Source organism: Calonectris borealis, chromosome 7, assembly GCF_964195595.1.
Source record: "Calonectris borealis chromosome 7, bCalBor7.hap1.2, whole genome shotgun sequence".
Taxonomy (NCBI): domain Eukaryota; kingdom Metazoa; phylum Chordata; class Aves; order Procellariiformes; family Procellariidae; genus Calonectris; species Calonectris borealis.
Genome location: NC_134318.1, coordinates 26,937,584 through 26,963,204, shown reverse-complemented (window position 1 = coordinate 26,963,204; position 25,621 = coordinate 26,937,584). Strand labels below are relative to the sequence as shown.

Genomic DNA, 25,621 nt, shown 5'->3' with positions numbered 1-25,621 from the left:
ACATATTGAAAACTGAGCCAGTGTTCTCCTGGACAGCTATAAATCAGGCCTCTACAAAGGTTTGAATTTCCAAAGATAGCGTATAGCAGCTTCTTCACCCAGCCAAGTAATTCAACATAAACCCAACTGAACTACATAGCTATTTGGCAAAGATTCACAGGTGCTTGAGGGTGGCCATTAAAATGCTACTTTTCTTGTCCAGTGTAACACTAATTCTAATTCACCAGGGGCAGAACTCATTTTCCGTAGCTGTGGAAGTTATTTATTTTATTTTTGAAGTTAATCCAACTCTGCGATGAAGTAGCAACGGAAAAATCCCTTTCCCTTTAGGAGCAGAAACTTATACGGCATAAGTGAATATAGCTTTAATATTGATACACAAAACAAGCACTTTTGGTTTCTCATTTATTCAGCAGGATATCACTGCTATGGAGCATCAGTAGCTGCTGTTCAAAGAGACTTTTAGGGAAACACCTAACAATGCAGAGAATGCATTACTTAAAAGATCTTTCTTGTATCAAGTCAGGGTAAAGAAGTGTCACCTGCTGCAGCAGAAGGGATCACATCTCTGGATATTTCTGCGAGTTATGCTCAAAGGGTGAAAATCATTGAAGTGAGGAGAACCAGTGTGAAACCTGCGCAATACCACTTAAATCTTACTTAAAACCTAATTTCACCCTCAGTGACTACGTTGCCTCAAAAAAGTATAGTAATGCGTGCCATTCACCTAGTCTCTCATTAAATGCGCTTTCAAAGACCAAGCGTATGTCATGCTATGCTTGACTGTGTGTGTCTTTTATGACCCAAAAGAAACCTAGACACTGTTTCTCAGAATACAAGACACCTGGGTACTCCTCTTCATGTTGTGCTGATGTCTTTTTTCAAGCTTTGCTTTAACAGATATTTGATGTTACTTCAATGCAATAAGAAGAATAGATAAATCAGAAAATGGTTATTCAACTGAAGAACTTAAATGACCAGCAGTATTGCTAAATTTAAAGTTATCCACTGATCTTATAAAGCACTATTAGATTATCTGCACTGAAAATTATTTAATGGGTTAAAAATATTATAATGCAAAACCTTGAAAAGATTTATTTCCCTGCCTTGTGAAAGAAATGAATGGTGAACGATGTGTTTATATATTGGCATCTGTGGACTTTTAGCCAAATAGTTATTTCAAAGCATATTCAGTTTAAAATAGATTTGCATGACGATTCTTTTATACATGGATAGCTAAGAAAAACATTATGTTGTGAAATATTATGAAAATTTAATGGAAATCAAAATTTGAAGATCCAAGGAAAAAAAATTGACCAGAAAACATTATTCCACAAACAAAAACATTACAAACAATCTGATTGATCTATTTTTGTATGTATTATTTTGAGGAGGACCACCTATTACTCACGTGCTGAAATTAATTCCCTTCAACCCTAACTCAACTTCAGAGTTGTTAAAAAACAAAAAAATAAATTCTGTGAAAAACAGTTACAAAAGTAAATTTCAACTACATTTATTATACACTATTAAAATTGTTTTTAAAACTAGTCCTCTACCAGCCTGGTTTCTACTGAGACAGCAAAATAGGATAATGGCCATGTAAGAATTTAGTTACCTACTTCTCAATTAGGAAGTATGGCTATCTCTATGTACTATAATAGTCATACTGCCTAGATGGCATTATTGTCTTTCAGCTTTCCATGACATAAATGCCTGAACATAGCTGTCGTCAATTATACCCTGATGTTGAATATTTATCCCTTTTTGGCTTGCACACAAGATGACTTTCTGCTACTAACAGCTTTAGGCTCTCTGAATTCTATATTTGAAGTAAATTCACTATTCCACCCACCAAAACAAAACTATGCTTAAGCTTTGAATCACTGAGTGCTGTCTCAATTTCATGTAAATAATGCAACTGTACCTGGAAGCTGTCCATATAATTCCAAGCTTTTAAAGCTTATGAAATGTACCATACCAATCTATCACAGTTTTATTTAAAGTCATGAAATACATTGCTGAAGTTTTGCTTTTGCTGTCTTGGCAAATCCTTTAAATTACACTCCATTCCAATCAAACATTTCAAATGACATCATAGAAACTTCTTGCATACATAAATTTTGCCGAGTGCCGATCAGTGGTGAAGCAAAACCTCTTCAACACTGTTTGAAAAAGATGTACACTCCAATGAGTATTGATGTGGATTTGGGATCTCATATATTCAGCTGAAATGTAAGAGTATGCAGATGATACTTCAGTCTTAAAACATCTATCTAGTTTCACATCTGTAAACTCTACTGTCAGCATATTCTGTGATAACATTGAGCAAGCTTTCTCAGTCTTAAAGACAGTGGTACAGTATCTTTGGTTACCAGAAATTATAAAATTTTTATTATTCTGAAATCTGCAGGGAAAAAAAGAACATATTCCAATATGTAGTCAGTACTGAAGAATCAGGCTTGACTGGAGAGAAGGTACATTTTTATTATGTATAAGTGCAGGCATCTCAGGCTAGACCTGCTTAGACATCCTGAAATACCTGTCTCTTTTGGCCTAATTCAAAGGCTTAACGAAGACTTTAGAATTGTGCAAACTGAGAGACAAGGAAATTCAACTACCTCTACCTATGAAGAATACAACAAAGGGATCAGTGCACTCAGAAATGCCAGATGTTTCGGTGAACTCTCAGAGAGTATGATGAACTTCAGGGGGAAAAAAAAAAAAAAAAGAAAAAAGGTAAAGAAAATTACCTCTCCCTCTATCCAACAATAAATCAATATAAGACGATGAAAGGAGAAGGTTAAGGTTTTTAGGATTTCTGTCTGACTTCTTTGGAGGTAGTTGGTGACTGGCACTTTTCAGGACATTCTACCACAAACTGGGAGAGAGCTGGACCCTTCTAGATCTGGATTAATCATTATATATAGATATTGCTCTCATTCCAGACAAATTCAGGTGCTATGTCCACCTTCTGCTGGTGTTCTGCCAGAAAATGAAGTTTGCCATCAAGAGGTATTTAGACGGAGTAATCAAGAGCTGGCTGTAGATTATACATGTACTCCAAATGCCTAAAGGTGGAGCTGAACGGTTGAAATGCATTGACATTCTGGATTTGTAAGTCAGAAAACTTCCCAGTTTTTTGTTTCCATCTCAGCTCGTACATAATCTACTCAGGTGCCACATTTCAAACAGCATTAGTTGCAAACCAAAACCTCAGCTAAGCGAGTTATATATTGCTAGAACAATAACCTAGTGATCTCTTCAACATCATTAATAATGCAGCAGAGAAAACAGAAAGGTCAGCTGCATTCAAATTATTTATTGAAATAAGTAGACAACAGTCTGCATTATTAATTATGAAAGCTGTATATTTTTAAAAAATGCTTTTATGAAGCTATTTGTCACTGTTACATTTCTTTTAACTGGAAAAAATTATTTTGCAACTAAGGCAGTTTCCATTTACTAGTTTAGATTTTTATTGTCCAAGAGAGAATTGTTTGGTTCAGAATTATATTTCTATTCTACTTACTCAGAATCTCATTAATATATATAAGCTAATATTTAAGAGATGATATTTTATTTTGAAAGAAGAAAGAAAAATGTTTTTCTCTATATTGACATTATAAAAAAAATTAACAAATAGCTTTATAGCAACAATTTTTGTTGTATTGAATCTTTCTGGTGGTAGATTGAAAACGTGCATTCAATCCTGGTCTATTTTAATTCTCTCTAGCTAATTCTCTTGAGAGTTTCAAATAGATTATTCCTTTGTCATATCCCTTTGTCACAGAAACTTCCATCAAAATGTTCTTTTTCATGCATGTCTACTTTGACATTTCCAAAAATCAAAACATTCACTTTAAACAATTTAAAAGACAATATTAATGTTCATGCAAGGAAAGAAATGTGCATTTTCAGAATGCCTGAATGATATTAGATGTTCAGCCTGGGTTTCACTTGGCAGTGATGGGACAATCTGTGGAATCAACCTACCATAAAAATAAAGGTTTCTATTTTCTTCCTGCTCAGCTGTACTGGAAGTTATATAAACATGACAGTTTTTCTATTAAAATTCCTTGAACTGAGAAGTAGATTGCTTGCATCTCCTGCAAAAAAAAAAAAGAAAAAAAGACCAAAAAAGAGACATCCCCCCAACTTCCAACATAAAATAGGATTAAGACTTCTGTTTGAGCTGGTGGTGTGATGGCTGAGGAGTGCAGGTAATTGTTCAAGCATTTGGGTTAGTCACAAAGACATGAGAAGCTGATTTATGAAGTTGAACTTTCTGGCATTTTGTGGCAATATGTATAATTCTACTTTAGTTGTGATTACTTTAAGATATTTTATTAATCTATTCCATCTAATGGAATATAATATCTGCTAATTTCAAATTAAACTGTGGCATGGTTGCTAGCATACAGCTGCAGGATGGTGAGTTTGAGGCTAGCCTTTCTACCAAGACACTAAAGTTTTACTCAAGTACTTCTGAAAAAAATATGCACAGTTTAAACTTCAAGCATGTGTACAATCTGTTTAGTTTTAATGACATTGCTCACTCACTTGAATTTTTAGAGTGAACTCTTAAGTCTTTCCAGGACTGGGCTGACATACGGGTTTTCCTTAATTACACTTTCATATCCCTACTGCAAGTAAGGTAGTTGGGAATTTTACAGAAGCATAACCTAGAGAAAATGAGATTGCTCTCTTTTGAGACCTAGTTTGGATTGTGTAATCTACTAATTTTGTCTAAGGGAAGAGGACTTTACTCTTAACCTATGGGATACATTTAGAAAACTAGAGTTTTACAGAGAAAATAATATTTACTATTAGAATGAACATATTTTACACTAGAATTATGGGATACAACAACTATGCCTGTTTTGTGATCATTTTTTAAACATAAATTGAAATTCAATTCTACATCAGTGTTTTGCCAAGATAGCTGTGTTGTGTGAAATCACACTGTTAGCCAGCAGTTCCCTGGAGCTGAAACCGTTATGCCCTTTGGGCCAATATAGGTTATTCCATTTCAGAAAATCATTTAAACTATACTGGCAAAGGAACACTACATCTCCACAGAGAAAGGCTGCCAATATATTCTACAAGTATAAGCATACCAGAAAAGCCTTTTAAAGTGTAGACAAGCCTGTCATTAAATCTACCTTCTACCTTAAGTAAATCTCTCCATAGTGAAATCTTGTTACCGTCCTTTACAAAATTCCCTTGTTCTGCTTCAAGACATGATCCTCCATCAGTCTAAGGAGCTCATGAAGTTGGCTTAGTTGATTTAATCCTAAATTGAAAACTTCTCTGATTATTATTAACCAACTTCCTTAATTCCCCAACCATGGCAAGGAGATACTCTGTTTGAGAAAGTAACTTTTGAGTGTTCTCTCTGTGCCCTTTTTCCTCATCCAGATATTGTAAAGCTCTAGCCATATATTTTCAGAGAGTCTCTCAAAGAACCAGTCATGTCATATTTCTCCAAACTCTTGTTCTGACTTCTTTCTGAATAGAATCTTGACTTTTTCAACCTGCATTGTGTGACCTCCGGTAATGGGGCAGTTTAAGGGCATCTTAAATAAAATACATAGCTATTTTTATTTCTTTAGGTGAAATGAAGATGCATTTCCTGGGTCACCATTTCTTGCCAGTTCAAATTCTCAAACAATCAGATGAAAGTATCCTTCCATTTTGTCGTGATTCAGCTGAAATCAATATCAAGGCTCCCACCAACATTTTAGCTAGAATGTACCAATAGGTTGTTCACATTTCATTTATGATATTTGAATGGTGGAGATATGATCTACATTTACTAAGTCTGGATGTAGTACTATTTATGGTAGCGATACAAATGCATACTATAATATCAACATCAAGACATTTCATAAGCAACAATGTTCAATAAGGCTATTATTATTTATACAGACAAACTAGGTGTGACTGGACACAGTAACCTCTGCAACAAGATCAAATAATCAGGAATGTTTTTGTGTTTACCCACTAGAACTAGGTGTAAGATATGCCAAGATCAAAGGCAAATTTTCTGCAGTCTTTGATCATTAACATAACATACAGAGTGTAAGGTTATTAGTTTATGAACTAATATGGGTTTATAAACTTGCATGTGAGAAAAGGGAATCCACAATGTTTCAATGGCTTGGTTTTGTGGATTTTTTGTTCTCCAAGATAGCCCCTAGTAGTATCACAGAACAGCTGTCATAGGTGATGATTATAACTGAGTCTATCTTGTCAGCTTTTGCTGCTATTTAATGCTGATTTTCCATTTTTCAAAAAGACTGCCTGAAACATTTCCATCCAACTTTCCCACAGCATAGCAACAATCCATAATAAATTCCACCATTCCTAAACTGTAAGCAACTAAAAGGACTATTTCTGGCTATATCTTGTAATTCAGGCATTCAGACTACATGATTTATTTTAACCTTTTTAATCTTTTCCTTGTTATCTGTAGATACATAGAAAATGTCCTGTCTGACTCACATCCTAATAAAAAAAAATTTAGCCAGCAGTTACCTCCTCATTATCATGTCCCCACACCACTAGCATGATCATGTCACACTTAATTAAAATGTTATGGCTACTCTTGCTCACAGGGATCTGCAAAACGTACCTTCTGGTTGCTCTAAGCATAATACAAGGTCACCGATGCTTGCAGCTTTTCTCATGATTATCTGCCAGGAAAATGTCATTCTTTGCTTGTGCTGTCAACCATCTTTACAGCAACTAACTAGCCTATAATAAACTTTAACTTCTGCCAAAGAGTAAATCAGCAATGAGTAAACTCTGCTATAAATATCCTATTTTCAAGCCGGCTTTCTAGGAATAAAACCATGGTAAAAGTCATGCAATATATTACATATTATAATTAGAACTGTTTTTTAATCTCTTGACTCTAAAAAAACAGGCATTTGATCCTGCAAACCCTGACTGTCTGGCATCTGAGCCTGCAAAATCTCTTTTGCAAACAGTGAACCACAGAATAATATTGTTCATCTTAGTGACTGCTCATAATAGAGAGCAAAATCTTCAGAACAACTTCATCTCTGGCATAGATGCCCTGAAACACTCATGAGTAAAACATACTAACAAACAAAATTATCTTGCTATACGAATAGTAAGAAATATACTTGAAAACATTTGAGGCATCAGAAAACTCTCAGAGGAAGCAACACATATTCAAGAAGGACTGCAAACAAGAAAAAATGTAATTAATTATTTCTACTTCTGTCCTGAATTGCTTAGGGACAGGCATCGGAGTTCATAGGTGAAGAGATGCTTAAGTACAATTGTCTGAAACAAAATAAGAAATAGACGCTTGCTTTCTGGTGCACCTGTGTATGTCTGACGGAAAGCTGGCTAAGCATCATTAGCACTATTCTTTCTTAACACATTAATTAAATCTCTTAATCATAATCAGGCTCTATCCTTGGCCCATTAATGCTACCTTACAGCTGACTTTACTGCTGGGAACTTAGTTGAGGACTGCTGGCAGAGTTTTGTTTCAATTTGCCTTTATGCAGTTTTGATTTGATTTGCCTTTAGACAAGAGTACCACTTCCTTCTGCAGGACTCGCACGTTACAGTGTTACTAACTGTCTCTCTTCATTCCATTCCCACCTTGAGTTGCTTGGATTTTGTAAGACATCCTCTTTTTAGCAGGTGAACCCCAATAAAACTATTTTATAGATAAAATCTAAGGAACAGAACTGTCTAACAAACTATGCATCCCCACCTCATCAAGGCCATGTATGTCTTTGATTTGACCTCTTGTTCTTTATGTTTTCCTTTTATCTTACCACCTTATCTGAAATCTCCTGTTTCGTTTTCTTTTTATCTTGGTACTTCATCTTTCCCTGAATATATTCCACTATCTTAATAGTCCACCTTGTACCTAATGCTCTATAACTTTTAGAAGATTTTTACTTACCGGTTTTATGTACTATCATGAATATATTTTACTCTATAGCTATTTATTTGTGAGATAGCCTGTAAAACCCTTAGTGCTCATCCATTTACAGCAAATACTTTTCAAGTAGTATATTTTAAATATCCTATTTCAACATACTTCCTGGCCAGAGTACTAAAATCAGTCTGTTTAAATTCACTGGCTGAGCATTTCAGAAATCAATGCATTATATTAGCTGTCTTCATGCCAAATGTTTATAAGAGACACCCTGATTATTGCGACTTTTCAGAGCAGTACTTGAAAATATGATGCCTCCCCAGAATATCCAAGTAAAAGGCCAAAAAACCCAACCATTAAACAAATCACTAATGACTGGAGAATATTTGCTGGTGCTTGATTTTGCTACAAATTTTAAGTGATAATTACAGTTGATAGTTTATTCTCTCTCTCTCTGATCACTCTATTATTTACAATGAGGATTTAGCAGAGTTGGTCAGGAAAATGAGAGAAAGCAGAGGATTTGTGTGGACAATTAAATATAAATGAGAAAGAAATGTTTCAATCCAAGTTGTCATTTCAATTTCTTGGCCAAAACTTGAATCAAAATATTTCAGTGATCTTGAAAAGGCATTGTAACACTTTACAAGGGTTTCTGTGCCCCTGACTACCTCTTCCATGATGCACATACCCCTGTCTTTATGTGAAATGACACAATATAGTATGGAACTTCTATAGCTGAGGCTCATCATGAAAGAGAAATTCTGACTAAAGAACTCATTTCACCAAAGAAAAACAAATCACTTGAATTATAGCCCCTACCAGGCAACAGAATGACATTTCTGTCCAGCTCTTCAATGAAGAATTGAAAATTTTCACGAAAAACAAACAAAACTTATAAACACTGACAGATATTTTCCAGCTAATGTTAAATATGAATGTATGATCTACTCCATTCACTATCTTAGTTTCTGAGTATAGAGCTGTTCTGTAACATCATTGATATGTTTTGGCTTGCAATATTCACATTGTCAATAACCCCTTTCATCAAACTTCTTCCCAAGTAGTAATATACAAATTCTCCTGTCCCCCAGTATTTAAAAAAAAAACCAACCAAACATTAGTGAAAAGCCACTAAACCAAAATTCCAAAAAGAGTTAATCAAATCTTCATGGAATTTAGACTTTCTTACACAGTGAAGCATGTGATAAAATCAAAAATTACTAAAAATTAGATATTCATATTCTCTCTTTATCATATTCCTATTATAATATATCTAATACCAGTAGCATTAAAAAAGAATGAATCTGCAAACTGCATGAGCCCTATTTTATGCACTTCAAATTAATTGCAGCACATATAACACGACTCTGCTACAGAATAGTTTTAAGGTTATCATCATCGATCTTGCCTGAGATTTTCTTGTACAGAATCACTTGTCATTCTCTCTACAGATTTTGAAAATGAAGCTCATTCAGTCTGTGAACACATCTCTGTACATGTTAATGTTAGGTACCAATTACTTGTACAGCTTCCTTTTAATCAGAACAGCTTTTATTCCCCCATGACATATCATACTAATCTACTCCCAAACTACCAAAACATTCAGAGAGCAGTAGTTCACCCCTAGTGTAGGAAGCAGATTTTTGAGCTTATAAAATTATACTGATAAATCAATTTTAGTACATGCTCTGTATCATGCAACCTGCCCCCCTGCCCCAGCCCTGGATTGTATGTTATAATAATACCTGGGACTTGATATGATTTTTTTGGATGAAACTGTATCCTATTCAAACTGTATCAGCACTAATGCCTGTGTCCTGTGCAAAAGACCTTTTGTGAGCTTATTTAATGTGTGTTTTATGCTCACTGAAAAATGACGTATTTGTATATTGGAAGAATCGTGTATTTGGGAGAATCCTGTTCAAGGAAAGGCAGAGCATTTCCCCTTCCAAAAAAACAGAGAAGTGTTTTGAATATAAGTCATACCAGAACTTAGTAATTTACATGTTTCATTTTCATAATCCTAATAGTAATGTACTGCATATGTTATTTGTTCTAAAATGCTGAATGAGTAATTTTTTAGTTAACCTAGCATAATAAAAATCACAATTTTTATTGCTAACCATTTTAAAATGGGAATGGTCAGTAGAATATAGGTTATTAAATATATTTCATTGATATAGGGGGACTATAAATAGTTGCATTATAATCCCCTTTTATAACTTTTAAAAACATTCACTTTGGCAAACTTGTCTAGAAAATTGTGTAAATAATGCAAAATCTGTTTTAACATCTTGGAATTCTAATGGTATATTATCTTAAGGAGTGCCACTGCACAAGCCGCTGGAGTTTAGAGCTGGGAGTACTGTTATTCGTACTGACGGCTGTCACCACTTCTCTTCACTTAGGTGAGTCTAATGAGCCAGCCATCATGATAGACTGCTATTTGTTTCAGAGCTAGGACTTTACATCAGGAGAAAGCAAGTTACTTGTGGGCAAGCTTATAACCTGACACTCATACAAGCAACTAAACCAGCAAAACTGAAGTCAGTGCTGCAATCTTCTCTAGCTAATGACAATACCATTCTCTTGGACTTTGATAACCAAAGCAACTGGAAATGATACATCTATGGTCCAAATCATCGTCAACGCAGCTCTTCTACATAGCAGACACCCCAGATTGCTTTTCTTGTATCCCATGCTGAGCAGTAAACCCAGAAGCTGCTTTCCCCATGCCTGCCCCCATACACAGTGAAGGTTTTATCACAGTAGGCCATCTCTGTTATATAGTGAAGGTTTTGAGAAACTGTCATCCAAAAATGAGAACAAACATCAAACAGAATTATGGAAACATCAAAGATGCTTTTGAACAAACTGTAGTAGATTTCTAACAATTTCTATTACTTTTTATATAAGTAATAGGCATATTGCATTGTAAACACTAAAATAATCCATGAAAAGATTAAATAGAAACATATTACATTAATATAGAATGAACAGATTTAAAAAACAAGGGACGTCCATCTACTGTTTAAAGACTAGATTATTTGCAAGATGTCAGAATAAATTCACGAGGGAACACGGCATTTTTAGCTCACTATTTTTCTCACCATTTCCCACAATGTTTTCAATGTCTAACTTCTTGGAAAGTAATTTTCTTCATTTCTCAGTCAGGCATCTTTCTTAAAATCTTAAATAGATCTTTCTGAGTTCCTCTTTCTTAAATTCCATTCACTTACAAAACAAAGATGCTGTGATTTTTTTTTGTCTTACCTCTACACATTATTCACCAACATTGCACAAAGAAGCTGTTGTTCTTTTGACATTGCATCTCAATAAATGGATTAAATGAGCTGTGAATATCAGCATTTAACCAATAAAAAGAGATCTTTATTTATTTAAAATGTATCAGATCTGCTTCATCTAAAAGGCTAATTGAAAAGGCTATTCAGGTCAGCTGTGATATTAGAAGACAACTGAATCACATTTAATGCTACTTAAAGGATGTGAACAGGCTAGAAGAAAAATTAAACTGCAGCCATTAAAATTTAATTTGACTTAGTGAAGCCATTAACATTTTGGTTTTATGCAGTGGCAAGCATTCTAAAAATATTTCCATATAATTCAGAAACCCAGAATTGTCAAATGGTTGACCCTTATGTACCAAAACTGATTGAAAGTGACCTTAAAGGGCAAATCAGAAAAAAAGCATAAGGAGAAAAATTCTTGATACCATGATAAGCTGTCATTCTGTTCTTTCTTCATATATATTGGGAGTCTTTGTATATTACTGTACACATATACATACATAAATTATCTGCTCACAGCAAGTTTCTCTCTTACTCTGACTCCCTTTTATTTTATTGCTGCTGCAATCAGCGGGATGCTCTGTAACAGGACATTTCTGCCTCTGGTAATGGCCAAATTGATCTATGTAAGCTTGACTGGGAACTTTCATACACTATTTTAACATAACTTCTTATAGGAAAAGGCAACCTATTTATAATTTGTGGTCAAAACCAGTCAGAATCCTGTGAATTTTAGTCTTGTTATTGCACTAGAAATAGTTGCATCTTTACTATAAATTCTTGCATCTTTCTATTAATTGCACACTTTGGTTTTCGTTTTAACATTGAATATCAGATTTGGATATCAAATTAACAAAACACTACTTTTATATGAACTGTAAAGAAATAATCTATTTTTAAGACAATACCTTATCTTACTCCTAGTAGTGTACTCGTGATATGTTGCTTTACTTCTACAAGTTTGCCTTTGTAATTTGAAAGTGCTACTGCCAATATTCCTTAGACTCTGTATAACAACAAGTAGTGTAAATAGCACAAAGCAGTCATCAATGCAGTAATTTTAAAGATTTTAGCCAGTTTCATACAGAAACTTTGTCTAGAATTAAAATGGTAACAAATCTGACCATATATCAGTACATAAGTAAAATTTCAAATTAACTGCCTGACAAGGAAATACATTACCCCTAGTTTTGGCTTTCATTCTCACTTTTTCCAATTCAGTTTAAAAAAAATATTAAATGCTAATACAGAAGGCTTTGTTGTAATATTCCTAAAATAATATAATCTGGGGTTTCATATCTTGCTGCATGCACATTGCTTGCATTGTTTTAGCTTACTTACTAGTCGTCATCATCAGTGATGAAAGGAAATGGAAAATGCTAAACACTGCTAAGGTTGTTACAAATGCATTCCAGGAGGTGTAGGTTATAATGAAAACTGTAAGGTTAATCCAGGGAGGCTAATCCAGGGAGTTTCTGGCTCTACATATACAGTGCAAAACCTCCGGGTTCACAGAAATCAGTGGCATTGCCACCTCCACTCTGGACCCAGCACGTGAAATAGCTTTAGAGAGGAGAGAGGTATATAACTAAACAGCATCCATCTTATGAGCTGATAAACCTGTGAAAATAGTAAAGGTTTGAGTAGAGTAGGGTATGTAAAAACTCTTGGATCAACGAGACAGTTTTTGAAAGGCTTTGAAAGAATACGCTGTGCTGAGTACTCAACTCTCTCATGGATTCTTACAAAGATTCTTACTCTTACAAAAAGTCCGTGACTCCCAGATACCTTATTCATCAGCTTCTACTTCATGATTCATCATGGCTAATAATAGATGAAATGAGTGGAAAAATAATCAAAGCTCTAATGACAAAAGGAAGTGTCTGAATATTACTCCAATAGATTACCTTCTAAATTGACTTGGCCAGCCATTAATTTGGATAAAAATTATTTTTTCCTTTCTCGACTTTTTTTTTAATGGGTTACGGAAAATTAGAAGCAGAAACTAGTGATGATCTTTGTTCTTCCCCAGTTGTAGTGCCTCTAACTCCTGCCACAGAATATTTTTATTCAGAGCATCCCAATACCTCAAGGTCAAACACTTCTAAACTTAGGGAGTTTGGTAATGTGAAGCTGTTTTACTAAGCTTTAAGACCAACTAGATGAGATTAGAACATCCCTGGGTTAAAAGCCTCATCCAAAGTGGACTATAGTTTATCAGAGGCAAAGTTGTGCTCATGAATGATATCCAAACAGTCTTCAGTCTGTTGCTGGAAAAATTGCTAGAATCTTCTAGGATCTGCTTAGAGTGTGTGCAAACTACTGCATCAGCTCAAATGCTCAGTGAGCAGCTTGCCTCACAGCTCCTTTATGGCAGATTTCTCCCTGACAAAATGAAATAACAGCAGATAAAAATTTTACTTATAACAGCAGTGGAAGAAAGCGAGCAGAAATTACGGTATTTGGACTGAGTGGCTGGGTACATCTTATATCCTCCCTTATTATAGTTTGTGTTTTGGAGTAAAAAAAAGCACAGAAATAACTGTATCTAAGAATAGCAAAAATGCAAAGATACACTATAATGACAAGGTGTGAGAAGAATAAAGAACCTCTGCTTATGAGTTTGTCTAAAAACTTAACGAAAGCAACTTTTGCTAAATTAATTATATTCATTTGAAGTCTGGCACTATTGTAGTCCTAGATCTGAGCAGAAGGAAAACAATTTGCATAATAGGACCTCAAATACTTTTATTTCTCAGAACCTAACAAAGATTTGGAGTCAGATCAGGTGTTCTAGCATCGTTGTAGAACCTCTACAGCCTGCTAAAGAATACTTTTATTAGGAGTATCCAATATGAAAAGGTCAAATAGAGATTTTTATCAGGACTTATCAAGGAATTCATTCAGTGGCCACATGACTAGCTGAGTTAAATAAACCACGAAGTCTTGTGTATATACCAAGAGCTTGGGAAGTGTAATATTCTTCGTACATTCGATCTCACATTCTCTCATTTATGAGCATGTGTCGATAATTAGATAATTGTGATTCCAGATGCCTTATAGAAGTCTCATTTCTGAAATGAAGGTGCCACAATAACATTAGTTATTCATCAGTGTGTAAGCCTGTAAAATAATCTCTGGAAGTGTTTCCTTGTCCCAGCTGTTTCATTTTACTTTATTTCTGAAATGGAAAGGAGAGATATCTTTAAATTATTTTCTTGATATACAACAGGAAAGACCAGAGTCCTGTGCCATGTCATTCCTTTATGCATTCCTTTGCCTTGTAGGAAATGTCACTGCACACGGGAAAGAAACTTTTGCATTGTAATATACAAAATCATGGCGGTGCTGCCTGACAAACACGCTGATCCTGTCCTTTGCTCTCTTCACTGCTTTTCTATTAGCAATCCTTATCTTCAAACGTTACAGAGCCTCAAATCCTGATTTCTAAATGATAATATAAAATTCAAGCAAGGAGATAGTGATCTATAATTAGGCTCCTGTTAGAATAGAATTCAATAATAAGAGACTCTGAGACAATGAGACAAAACTTCCCTGAAGACTGATGCAGGATGGAGGAATTAGCCTCCCACGAAGACAAATAATACACGATAGGCATTCTGCTTGATGCATTATCCAAGACACTTGGACACCTTCTTAAGAACTGCAATATGAAAACTCATCTAAAAACAAAGTGTCTCCTTAGTCTACTTCTCTCTATCTTAAGGCAAAGCTAACAAAAGTGTGTCTAAGTAAATCTTGTCTGGGAAAGTCAGAACTGAAATCTTAATACCAATAGGATGCCGACGCAATTTCTAAAAAATAAGTTACTATATCATCAATAGGCACTATGTGCTCATATCATAGCGATACAATCCTGCTGCTGCAGAGCTAACCACAACTATTTGAGTGTGCTACATGGAACGCAAGAAAACTGAAACCGAATTTGTAAATCATTTGTGAATCACATGGACAAAGCACACAGAAAGGCTAACAGAAAGCCATAGTGGAAATGCAGTTAATGATTTATTCTTATTATTGTATTTAATTCTTATTCCAGATCCTTTTCTGAACTTCTCCAGTCAAATTCGGGTTTTGTGTGTGTGTGTATTGAGATATGAATAACAAGTAGAGAGTTTGAAGCCATAAACTACATATACTACTCCAAGCATTTTTGCTCTTAGGAAGCCCTCAATCTAGATCACCCCTTGTGGCAAAACCAAATATCAGCAGCTAAATCAAGTTAGCAAAAACCCAGGATCTTGCAGAATGTGGTGATAATGATTCAGCCCATGACAACCTTTTCTTGAAGTCACTGTGAAGCCATGTCCTAACATGGAGCTATGGGAGAAAGGGGGAAAACTTCTCCAGTTTCACTGCCATGAAACCTAATGTGAAGTTCTCTGTCTACTTGTCATTACTAACAACCCTGCAACAATGCTAATATTATTAATAATAGCATTAACACATTGCTAATAGGTATCAAATGTTCTGTAACATGCAGTAATACATACAAGATGAGATAATGCTATTACTACTGAAAAACCCCTAATTCTCTTCATAGAATAAAATTACATTTTTAATAACCAGGAAAAAAATTATCAGGTCCTCAGTTTAACTCTCGTTTAAAAGTGATAACATACATTAGCCTAAACTACACTCCTGCCTTGGACAAACACAGTATAATCAGGGATGTCGCATGCTAAAATAAAGTTTCTTTTCTCCCTATCTCAGGGCCTCTCTTTAACTCAGTGTTGGAAGGGAAACTTCACCCTCAGTGGCTTTTGTAACTTGTAATATGAGGTGCTATTCCTCACCTCAGAATTTGTCTCATTAACTTTAAGAAGAAAACAGTCTTAAATCTCAGCAATTCAAAATAAGAGAGGCTGAGCACTGAAAATAATGCCATGCGAATTCTTGATTCAAATAGACTGCATGGTAAATTCAGTCTTTCTGATAACATTGTCCATGGTACGCTTTATATTGCATTATCAGCATCTTCAATACTTCCTTCTCTACAGTCGAGCTGATAGGCCTCACTAGATAGACAATGAAATGCATTCCACACCATGTGGGTGCGATTTATTTATTTCATAACTACAACTGTTCTATTTCTGTATTTCTATGCATTTCAGTGTTGTAATTTCTGTTTCAAAATGACCCAGATAAGTGTCAGAAAAAGATTTAAAAAAAAGAAAAAAATTCTCCCAACCTCTCAAACGAAACTATACCAACTGAAACTCAAGGAATATGTTTTACAGGCAGTTAGCTAAATGTTTCTGTAGGGGAGTAACAAAGGATAAACTCATCCAGACTTCATTAATTTATTCATTTCTGCTCCTGAATGATTTCAAATTAGGGAGATACTGAAGGGTTGCCATTACAACCCTTTATTTCAATGACTTTTGAGTTTTATATTCCTTTATGGATTCGGATAGCTGAAAAGAGAGTTGCCTTCAACCAAACGTAATATTATTGCCACTTCCAGCCAAAAACACATGGAAAGCACTTCTGATTAAAGATGTTTTATGAGCTGTTGTTTTGTGAAGACAGGCAGAAAGATCAAAGAATTGGAAAGAAAAGGCATCAAGGAAATAGCAGACACTGAAGTCTGCTTCAGTAATATGACCCTTGAGAAGAGGTAAAAGAGAATTTGGGGGATAAGCTGAAACTACAGAATGTTAGAGCAAAAAAGGAAATAAATTGTACGCAATTGGTCAAAGAAACAGGTGTTGGTATGTTCTCAATAAGTTTGCATCAGCTTTTCCAATTTTCATGCCTTACTCTAACAACATGTAGGTCTGGTATTTTGATTAAACCACATAGATCCGAAGTAGTAATTTGATTTTCACTTCCAGTCTATGGCCTTTCCCCCCCATCCCAAATCTTCCACCATTCTGAGTTAGAAATACACGAACAGTAGTCTCCAGTACTACATAATCTGCGAATGGATAACTACTGGCTTAATCCTACAATCCTGCTCCCTCAACACAAGCGGTGATCAGTGTCCTTACACAGTCTCCAGACTATCAGCCAAACCTGTGCTCAAAATATCCTTGTCTCTTCTCTTCAAGACTCCATCATGTTCACTGTCTGTTGTCCATCCTCTTTGTTTTCCTGTTGCTCTCTAACATACAGCTGCGAGCCAATTGTATTCCTGCGCTTGTGCTTGCAATTTGACTACTGAGGGATTGATACCCTGATGCTTTTGCACATTAGATAGTGGCTTCGCTTGTGTTTGCTCTTAATCCTTTGAAGTGTTCCTTCATTTGTACGTGAAACACGGTTCATAGAATCATAGAATGGTTTGGGCTGGAAAGGACCTTCAAAGATCATCTAGTCCAACCTCCTGCCATGGGCAGGGACATCTTTCACTAGATCAGGTTGCTCAAAGATCAATTTATGGTATTCAAACATAGCACTTTGATTCAGCAGTGTCTAGCTCATGAAAAAAAAACTACAATAAAAAGGAATATTAACTTACACTAAGAAAACTATGGTGAATATTGCTAGGCACAGAAAAATAATTTAAGGATACTAATATTTTTTGGTCAAGAGATCACAATGGACTGTTTGCCCATGAGATTAGTTGAAACATTCACTTCAAATGCTTTCAGTTCTTAAGTATCTGTTCCTTTTAATCTCCGTATTGTCCCCATCTTTTGCTTCTTAAGGTATAGATAGGTACTTGACGTATAAAGCTGAGTGATTTATTGACTTACAGATTTTTTTAAGCTTTCTACCACCACCCATGATTATGGCTGCTATAAGCACCAATTAGCATTAAGACTAGTACAAGAAGCAATACAGAAGGCTAAAGGTGAAAGCTAAATCAGACCAAAGAAAAGTCCATGAACAGGTTTGCTGGGGTTTCAAAAAAAGCTATTATTTACTTGACTTTTATACTATGCTTCCTAATTTTGATTAAAAGAAATACTGCAACATCTGATTTCATGAAATTCCAGAAATCTAATGGAAAAGGTCTAGTAACTCATTAAATGTATCCAGCCATGGGTTTGTTTGATAAGTTTGGGAAAAACAATGTAACTTTCCTGTAGTTCATCTCTACCCTATTGAATCTCCATGACTGCAGATCACTGATGGAAGTTCTGTTCCTTGTAATTCATTCAGTTCTCCCGCATTATAAGTAAGGTTTATGAGACTCCTGACTTTCAGCTCTCCAGTCAAATCTGGAGGAACACAATCAACTGCTTATTCTTCCCAAGTTATAAAACAAATATACAAAACAAGACAAATCTGGGTCCTGGGGAATTAATGTATTATTCAGAGCAATTTTCCTCTTATATTAGTAGCATACAAGGTGTAGTATGGGGGAATGAAGTCAAGTTGTTTGATTAATAAAATTTAGCTACTTCTTTTATTAAAATATTTACATAATGATGAAAGAAACAAATAATAATTTGGTAATTGAAAACTGTGAGCTAGTGAGCTTATACATACTTCATGCTGATGAATATTGCCACTATATGAGACAGGCAAAAAAGAACAGATGTAGTCAACTCCATTGCAGTTCAGTAATTAAAATATAGGTGCCTAATAAGGGTACTTCAATCCATTTAATCAAGTTTTCTACAAATCCTACACTGCAGCATTTGTTTTCCATGGGTTGGTAAAATATCATTTAGGACTGACATTTTGAAACTTAGTTTTTTTAATATATTCTCTGTAAATTTAAAAGCATGTAATGAATATACAGGATTACTCACTGAAGGCATCATTAGATACTTAAAGAATTTCTCTTTGGTTTGACACACCCATTTAGAGATACAAAAGCTTATTCTTAATAAAAAAGAGAATGGCTAACTATCATATCCCCCTGAAATAATAAGCAAAACAAGGGCTTAAATTTGATGCGTGAGATTCAAACTTTGCAAACAACTATTCTGTCAATAAAGCTCAAAAATACATTGTATCAGAAGAAACTAGACCAAATTTTCAGTGTGATAACAGTTCTGTCCCTGCAACTCTTTGACCTATCTAGATGTGTGTTAATCAGTTATATCCAAGTTACTAACACAAGGTCCCTGACTGATTTGCATCAGTGTGAACAGATTGCCATCACATGCCTCTTAAACAAGGACTTACAGAATGATGACACTTGAGGTCTTGAATATAAAATTTCGTGTTGTTCTTATACCTCTGGTCAGCATTCATACTTGAGCCTAATGCTTCTTATTCACCACAGTGTTTTATAGAAATCACATAGCTGGTGGCTGCAAACATTCTTACAATAAATACAGGATATATAAGGAATAATTATAAATATCATGAGGCGGCACAAAGGTGATAAAATACATTCATCACAATCACTGTGCACGTATATAGCAATTAAAGATCATATAAGGTCTTGGTTTTGCACTAGAGCGAGTCTATGCAGGCCTATCTAGGCTCACAATAGTAAATCACACAAGTAATACATTAATTACAAACATTTTTCTGTCTTTTGCTTTTGTACCAGTTTTAGTTGCATGAGAGTGATAGAACTGCGTATTTTGAGTTCTAAGAGAATATTTTAAGAATTTTTGAAATATATTTTTATATTAAAAATATAATCAAAGTTTCACAAAGTAACAAATTAAGCAGCAGGAGACCTAAGGTGCAGACTAAGGTTTTTTGTTTTATGACATGTACTATAAGTAGTGACATAACGGCAGACTGAGCACAGAGCAAGGAACCCGATACTCCTGAAGACTATTCCCAGTCTCAATACTTTGCTGTGTGGCTTTAGGAAAGCTCTCAAATATGTGCTGAAGGAATGAATTGTGTATGTCCTGAGCAACAGTTTCAGGTTTGGTTTTACAGAGCAAGACGAAAAGCTTGAGGAAAAATAATCACCCAGGAAAGAAATTCTGAGATCTCCCTATCTTATACAGAGATTAGTCTATATTCAGTTTAGTCAGTGCTGTATGTTCAGTTTCGTCAGTGTTCACTGCAATGTATACTTCTAATGCTACAAACTCTGCCTTAGCACATTTCAATCTCATGTGACTAAGTTCTCTTAAAAAAAAAACAAACACCAAGATTGCCTTAAAGCTACTGTATCTTTTTTTTCAAGCATGACCTTACAATACTCTCAGCCTTGGGAATTCAGATCCACTAAAAGAGAAAAAAATAGGTTCAAGTACGGTATGTGATCTAAACACCATTTTTCCAGCAAGCTATTCTTAGATAGATTTTGTTCTGACAAACCAACCATCTCTAGTAATAACACACAGGAACCTGGCAATGTCAGGATTGCTCTCCCATTTAAAAAAAAAAAAACCAACAACAAAAAAAAAACCCAAACAAAAAAAAAAAACAAAAAAAAAAGAAGAACGCAAACTCTGATACTCTCCCACAAAGTTTCTTTGATTTTTTTCCAAGACACAAACATCATTTTGTGTGTACCTGAATAAAATAGCCACATGACCTCATTTGTTTTCACTCACCTCCTGAAACCACCAGTTATGGTAACCAAAGCATCTGGTAGAAACGTACACACAGTGTTCTTGACAATCAAGCTTACTGCATCTGCTTCTGCCTTAGATACACAGCTAACAAGGTCCTCATAGTAGAGAAACCCTGGAAATCAAAGGCAAAAAAAGTGCTGATCACTCTGTGGAATTATCAAAATCTACATAGCGTTATGTAAGCCCAGTGTGAAATAACCACCTCTCACCAAGAAGTTAAGCCACACAACTTGTACCATGGGCAAGGGAGCCCTATCTAAAGGCAAGAATTAAGAAATCTCCATCTTGACCCTGAAACTACAGGTTTGTTTCAGGACATGTTGTGGGAAGAAATATATTTTGATCCAGCCTCTTCAGGAGTCTTTTCCTTCCTCCCCACCATTCCTGGAGTCAGTCTCCTGCCTTGGGTGTGGGGGATCGCCGGCAAGAGACAGCCTCTTCCTTCCCTCATATCTGTCCTTATAGTTTATATATATTTTTGTCGTTATAATTTGTTACAAATTGTAACAGCAGTTACAGTTGTAACAGCAGTTACAATTTATAATGGCAGTCAAGATAATTGCTTTACTTGTTGAGAACTTAAATATTTATAAATTACCCTGACTTCCCTACCAGCTCCCATCAATGGCATTTCTGGACGTACTGCTTTAAAAGGCGCTCTTCTCAAAATTATGGGGTTCTACCCAAGTACAGGGCTCAGAGGTATGTGAAATATCCCAGATATCTTTATGTCTGATCACAGAACTTGTAAAAAGAGCCCAGTCCTGCAGCTTGCTTCACGTTTGGATATGATATGTAAAAGAAAAAAGGACAAAGGAGCATGAATGTGGGCAAGCTGATCCAAAGGATTCTGAGGTGATGTAAAACACATGGATTTAACGCAAAAATTAAGTTACGTTATTTTAATGTCATGTTATATAGTCTTCCTTTCTTAATGCAACTGAGTCCTTTGTTTAAATGGGTCCCTTTATTTAGGGAAATGGCACACACACACAAAAAATCCATGGGGAAGAAACTTTATTCATTCGACCATGTTTAACACTTTAAATTTAAGACATGCTAGGATTATGGAAGTAATTTTACAAGTATTTTATTACAAATATTGCTTTATCACTAAAATAGGGCTGCCTTGAAGGAGACAAGTCTCCTGAAAAGCAGTTCTGGGCTTTCCTAATGTAATATTTTCACAACTTGTGCAATAATGACCCATTAATAGTTTTGTGTATAGGAGCAGATTTTATTGGATATCTATGTAAGCGATAAAAAAATGCATAAAAAGTGATTAAAAAACTGTTTAATAACACCATTTTTAATTAGGAGCCCTGTTGCTCCAAATATCATTTTTAACCTAACAATTTGATATTCAGCTGCCGCCAGAGAATGGATGTATAAATGAACTTTGCCTCCTCCTGATTCTGTTATCAAGTTCTTAGAGCTCCGAGATACGAGTTTTTATGAGACTTTCACCTTACCTGCTCTCTGCATTTTTGACAGCTTCAGGGTCTTGTCAGCTTTTACCTCTTCCAGAGTTCGTAAACCCATTCTGTACCATTTCTCAGATGTCTTCACTCCCACTCCAAAGACTGAAGTAAATTGCTAAGGTCAGTAGAGGAACACACATAACACACATTTCAGTGTTGTTTTCTAAAGGAGCAGTAAATTAACAATAAGTAGGTAACAACGGGGTTTAACAAGGAAAATACTGGGCAGAACTTATCCTACATTGAAGGTAAATAATAGTGTAATACAAACATACAGATTCAGCTTCCTTCCTTTGCATAGTTATGTTGAACAATTGTTTTTATACATGGGCAGTTCTTATTAAAGCGAAATCTAAACAATAATACAGTAGTATCCCCAGCAACTTTATGTGATTTAGCTAAATGTACACTTTCAACTAAGGTTTGAAATAAGGACAGTAGTCTTTATTTTTACTGTACAATTAAGAAATGCAAACAATAATGTTCAGTAGCTGGATTCCCTCACACTAACTTCACAGAATAAGAGATGTCTCAAGACTATCCTCCTAATTTGACGGACATTATGATTTTGTATTATATGCGTTACCAGCTCTCAGTTGTACACATGGTGCTGGTGTTGCAGCATTCCTGAGAGATGGGGTCAGTGGGAACCCCATGGCTCTTGAAATTCTGCACCGAGGGCAATGGGCCTCAACGGTGCATGGAAACACACAGTATGTACATAAAGACAACTAATCTATTCTTATACTGCATTCCATAAAACACATATGTTTGGAGGTCATGCCAGATATTGTTTTCCAAAAGGGGATTCAACTTCAAGTACAAACGGTAATCTTTGTTTGCTTACATATTATAAACAGTCGTACAATTCTTCAGTCCTCACATGAGCCAAGCTAAATTCCTGTATGTCTTATTTGGAGTACAGATTTCACTATTTTGCCCACTGGGAAAAAAATGCCCAAATCTACTAGTCTCTGAAGTTTTAGTATGGTTATATTCTATTTATTCCAAAGTAATTTTGTATACTAGCTTATTCCCCAAGAAAGGATGTAAAGCAAAAATGTCACAGTTGTAACCATTATTCAGTGGATCAATATCTCAGATGAACAGTGATATGAAAGCAAGAGGGAAAACTTTCATGCCTGCCCAAAAAGCATGTTCTTTATGTTCAGTTTGTCAATACCGAAGCTCTCAATAGTTTCTTTGTACTTTTATAGAATTTAATGAGTAGCTATGTAAGACACAAATAACTGTTGTTTTCCATTGAATCTACCACCTCTGAATTCCAACCATGCTAGCTTTATTTTGTTTTTCTAATGAGATTAATTCCTTGGAAATAATTAAGGTAAAGAAAAGAGAATAATGAAAACCTTGGATAATATTAAACAGGGATTACCCTACATTTTTTATATAATGGATGAAATTACCTATTCTTTGCCTGAATCATGGGTGTTTATGAAAGAATGTGATTTTTTAAATAGTTAGATTGTTATCTTTTAATGTTTTTGCTAGGGCTAGAAGATTTTCAAAAGGGTCTATTAGTGGGTTTAGAATGATTCCAAGAGACTTAATTAATATTGGGATAGAGAACTAAAGAAAATGGATTCTATGCCACTGTCCAAATTTTTAGGAAAAACATTCCACATTTTTTCTTTCCATACTAAGATCCATTATTATTCAGTGTATTTATAGATGTCAATTTAGAGACACTGCCAAGTGTGAGTAGCAGGTAGCCCACTTCTTCAATTGTGTATGTGAGCATTGCTCTTTTTCAACTGTTAAAAGTGAATTATATGAACTTGTTCTCTGCAGCATCCACTTCCATAAGGAGGCAAATTGACCATGTCATTCGTGTACCCTACACCTAAAATATAATTTATTTCAGTTGTTTGATAACTGTGGTCTTGGGACCATGGTGATCTTTTAAGTCATGATGAGTGATTTGTAGCAGTTATCAGAACCATGCTAAACAGTAAGATTTAGGAATTCACTAATAGTATGGGATTTTTAGAAACACATTAAAAATTGTTAGGAAAAACTGGCTACAGCCAATTTAGCCAAAATGTTGTGACTGTGCTCAGCTAACAAGAGAGCCACATAAGTTTGTTGTAATTTGGCACGTGAAACAAGGCATAAAGCATATTTGAGATAATCTATCCCCTGATAGGTTTTATTCTAATCTCCAAGAAATTTTCTTAAACCCTGAAACATAAGATTTAATGGCTGATCCTCAATCTCAATCCTGAATCCTGCTACACATGTGACTCTACAGTTTTTCTCTTAGTATTGCTATAGATGGCATCAACTATCACCGAACGTCCTTTCATACTTGTAATACGAGTCAGAGAGAATGGAAAAGCCTTGCAATAGCTGAAGTAAAAGTGAGTAATGCAGGGCAGAATTAAACAGTCCCATTCCTTTTACTCTCTGATTTAAATTTCTCTGAAGACACAAACAGGATATTTTTAGAGATTAAAACTGCAAATAAAATTGAAAAAATATTTTCCAGTATATATTTTTCCATTGGAGAATTCACTAAATATTTAAGAAATGGGAACTGCAGTATTTATGTGGTTTAGATTCCCTGTAACTACAAAGTGGGACCATAACTCTGAACCTACAATCTGCCAAAGAAATATCTCCAGTCCTATTACTTCTGCCTCACACAAAAGAGAATTAAAATAGATCTGAGTCATCTTCACCCGGTATTTTCTTAATGCCAGAATAAGATGGTGTAGTGTTACAATGATAACCAACCGAGGAAAAAATAAACCAACATTGGGTTAAACTTACAGCAAAGATTATGCATTACATTAGTTTTCAGGAAAAAGAGATTGTCTAGTTCAAGCTTCAGAGCAACTCTGTGTACATCACATTAATTAGAAAGGTAACTGACTTCACCATTATTCCTTACTCTATCACAGTTTCTCTCTCCCTTTCTCTTTATTCAAGACCTTTCTTTCTTTATGCTTGATATTAGATGTTCCTTTATAATGAAATTGATGGTTATGTCTAAGCTCTACCAAACAGAGGAAAATATATGCAATTTTAAACAACAACAAGCCTCAAAAGATTTACCTTAAATGATTTGTATCGTTCATCATTTAACACTTCTTTAGCTCTAGAACTCTCTCCTTCTTCAATAACCTCCTAAACAAAGAAAAATGTTACTTTAAAAAAAAAAAAAACCTCAAGATTACAGTAAGATTTAGTAAAATAATCTAAAAGAAAGTCTTATCAACCTGTAAAAATATGAAGAGCATTCTTAGCAAGCATATTGTTATATTCTATTAGGATCAAATTCTGCAATCCTTTTTGAGACAGAAAATTACTGAAGGATGAAGGAGAAACTGGAACCACAGAATAAATTTCACACTACTTATTTACTCATAAATTTACTGAAGGATGATGTAGAAACTGGGATCATGG

At 35.0% G+C, this 25,621-nt stretch overlaps 1 protein-coding gene across 2 annotated transcripts in view; it reads right to left on the bottom strand.

The window, feature by feature from the left end:
- The window catches only part of DNTT (DNA nucleotidylexotransferase), a 99,454-nt gene that overhangs the window by 48,227 nt on the left and 25,606 nt on the right, over positions 1-25,621 (bottom strand). For both annotated transcript variants that reach the window (XM_075154771.1, XM_075154770.1), the window contains exons 6-8: positions 25,271-25,342; positions 22,184-22,307; positions 20,691-20,823 (exon numbers count right to left, since the gene is read on the bottom strand). In XM_075154771.1, the coding sequence (XP_075010872.1) occupies positions 20,691-20,823; positions 22,184-22,307; positions 25,271-25,342 (329 nt within the window). The remainder of the gene's footprint in view (positions 1-20,690; positions 20,824-22,183; positions 22,308-25,270; positions 25,343-25,621) is intronic.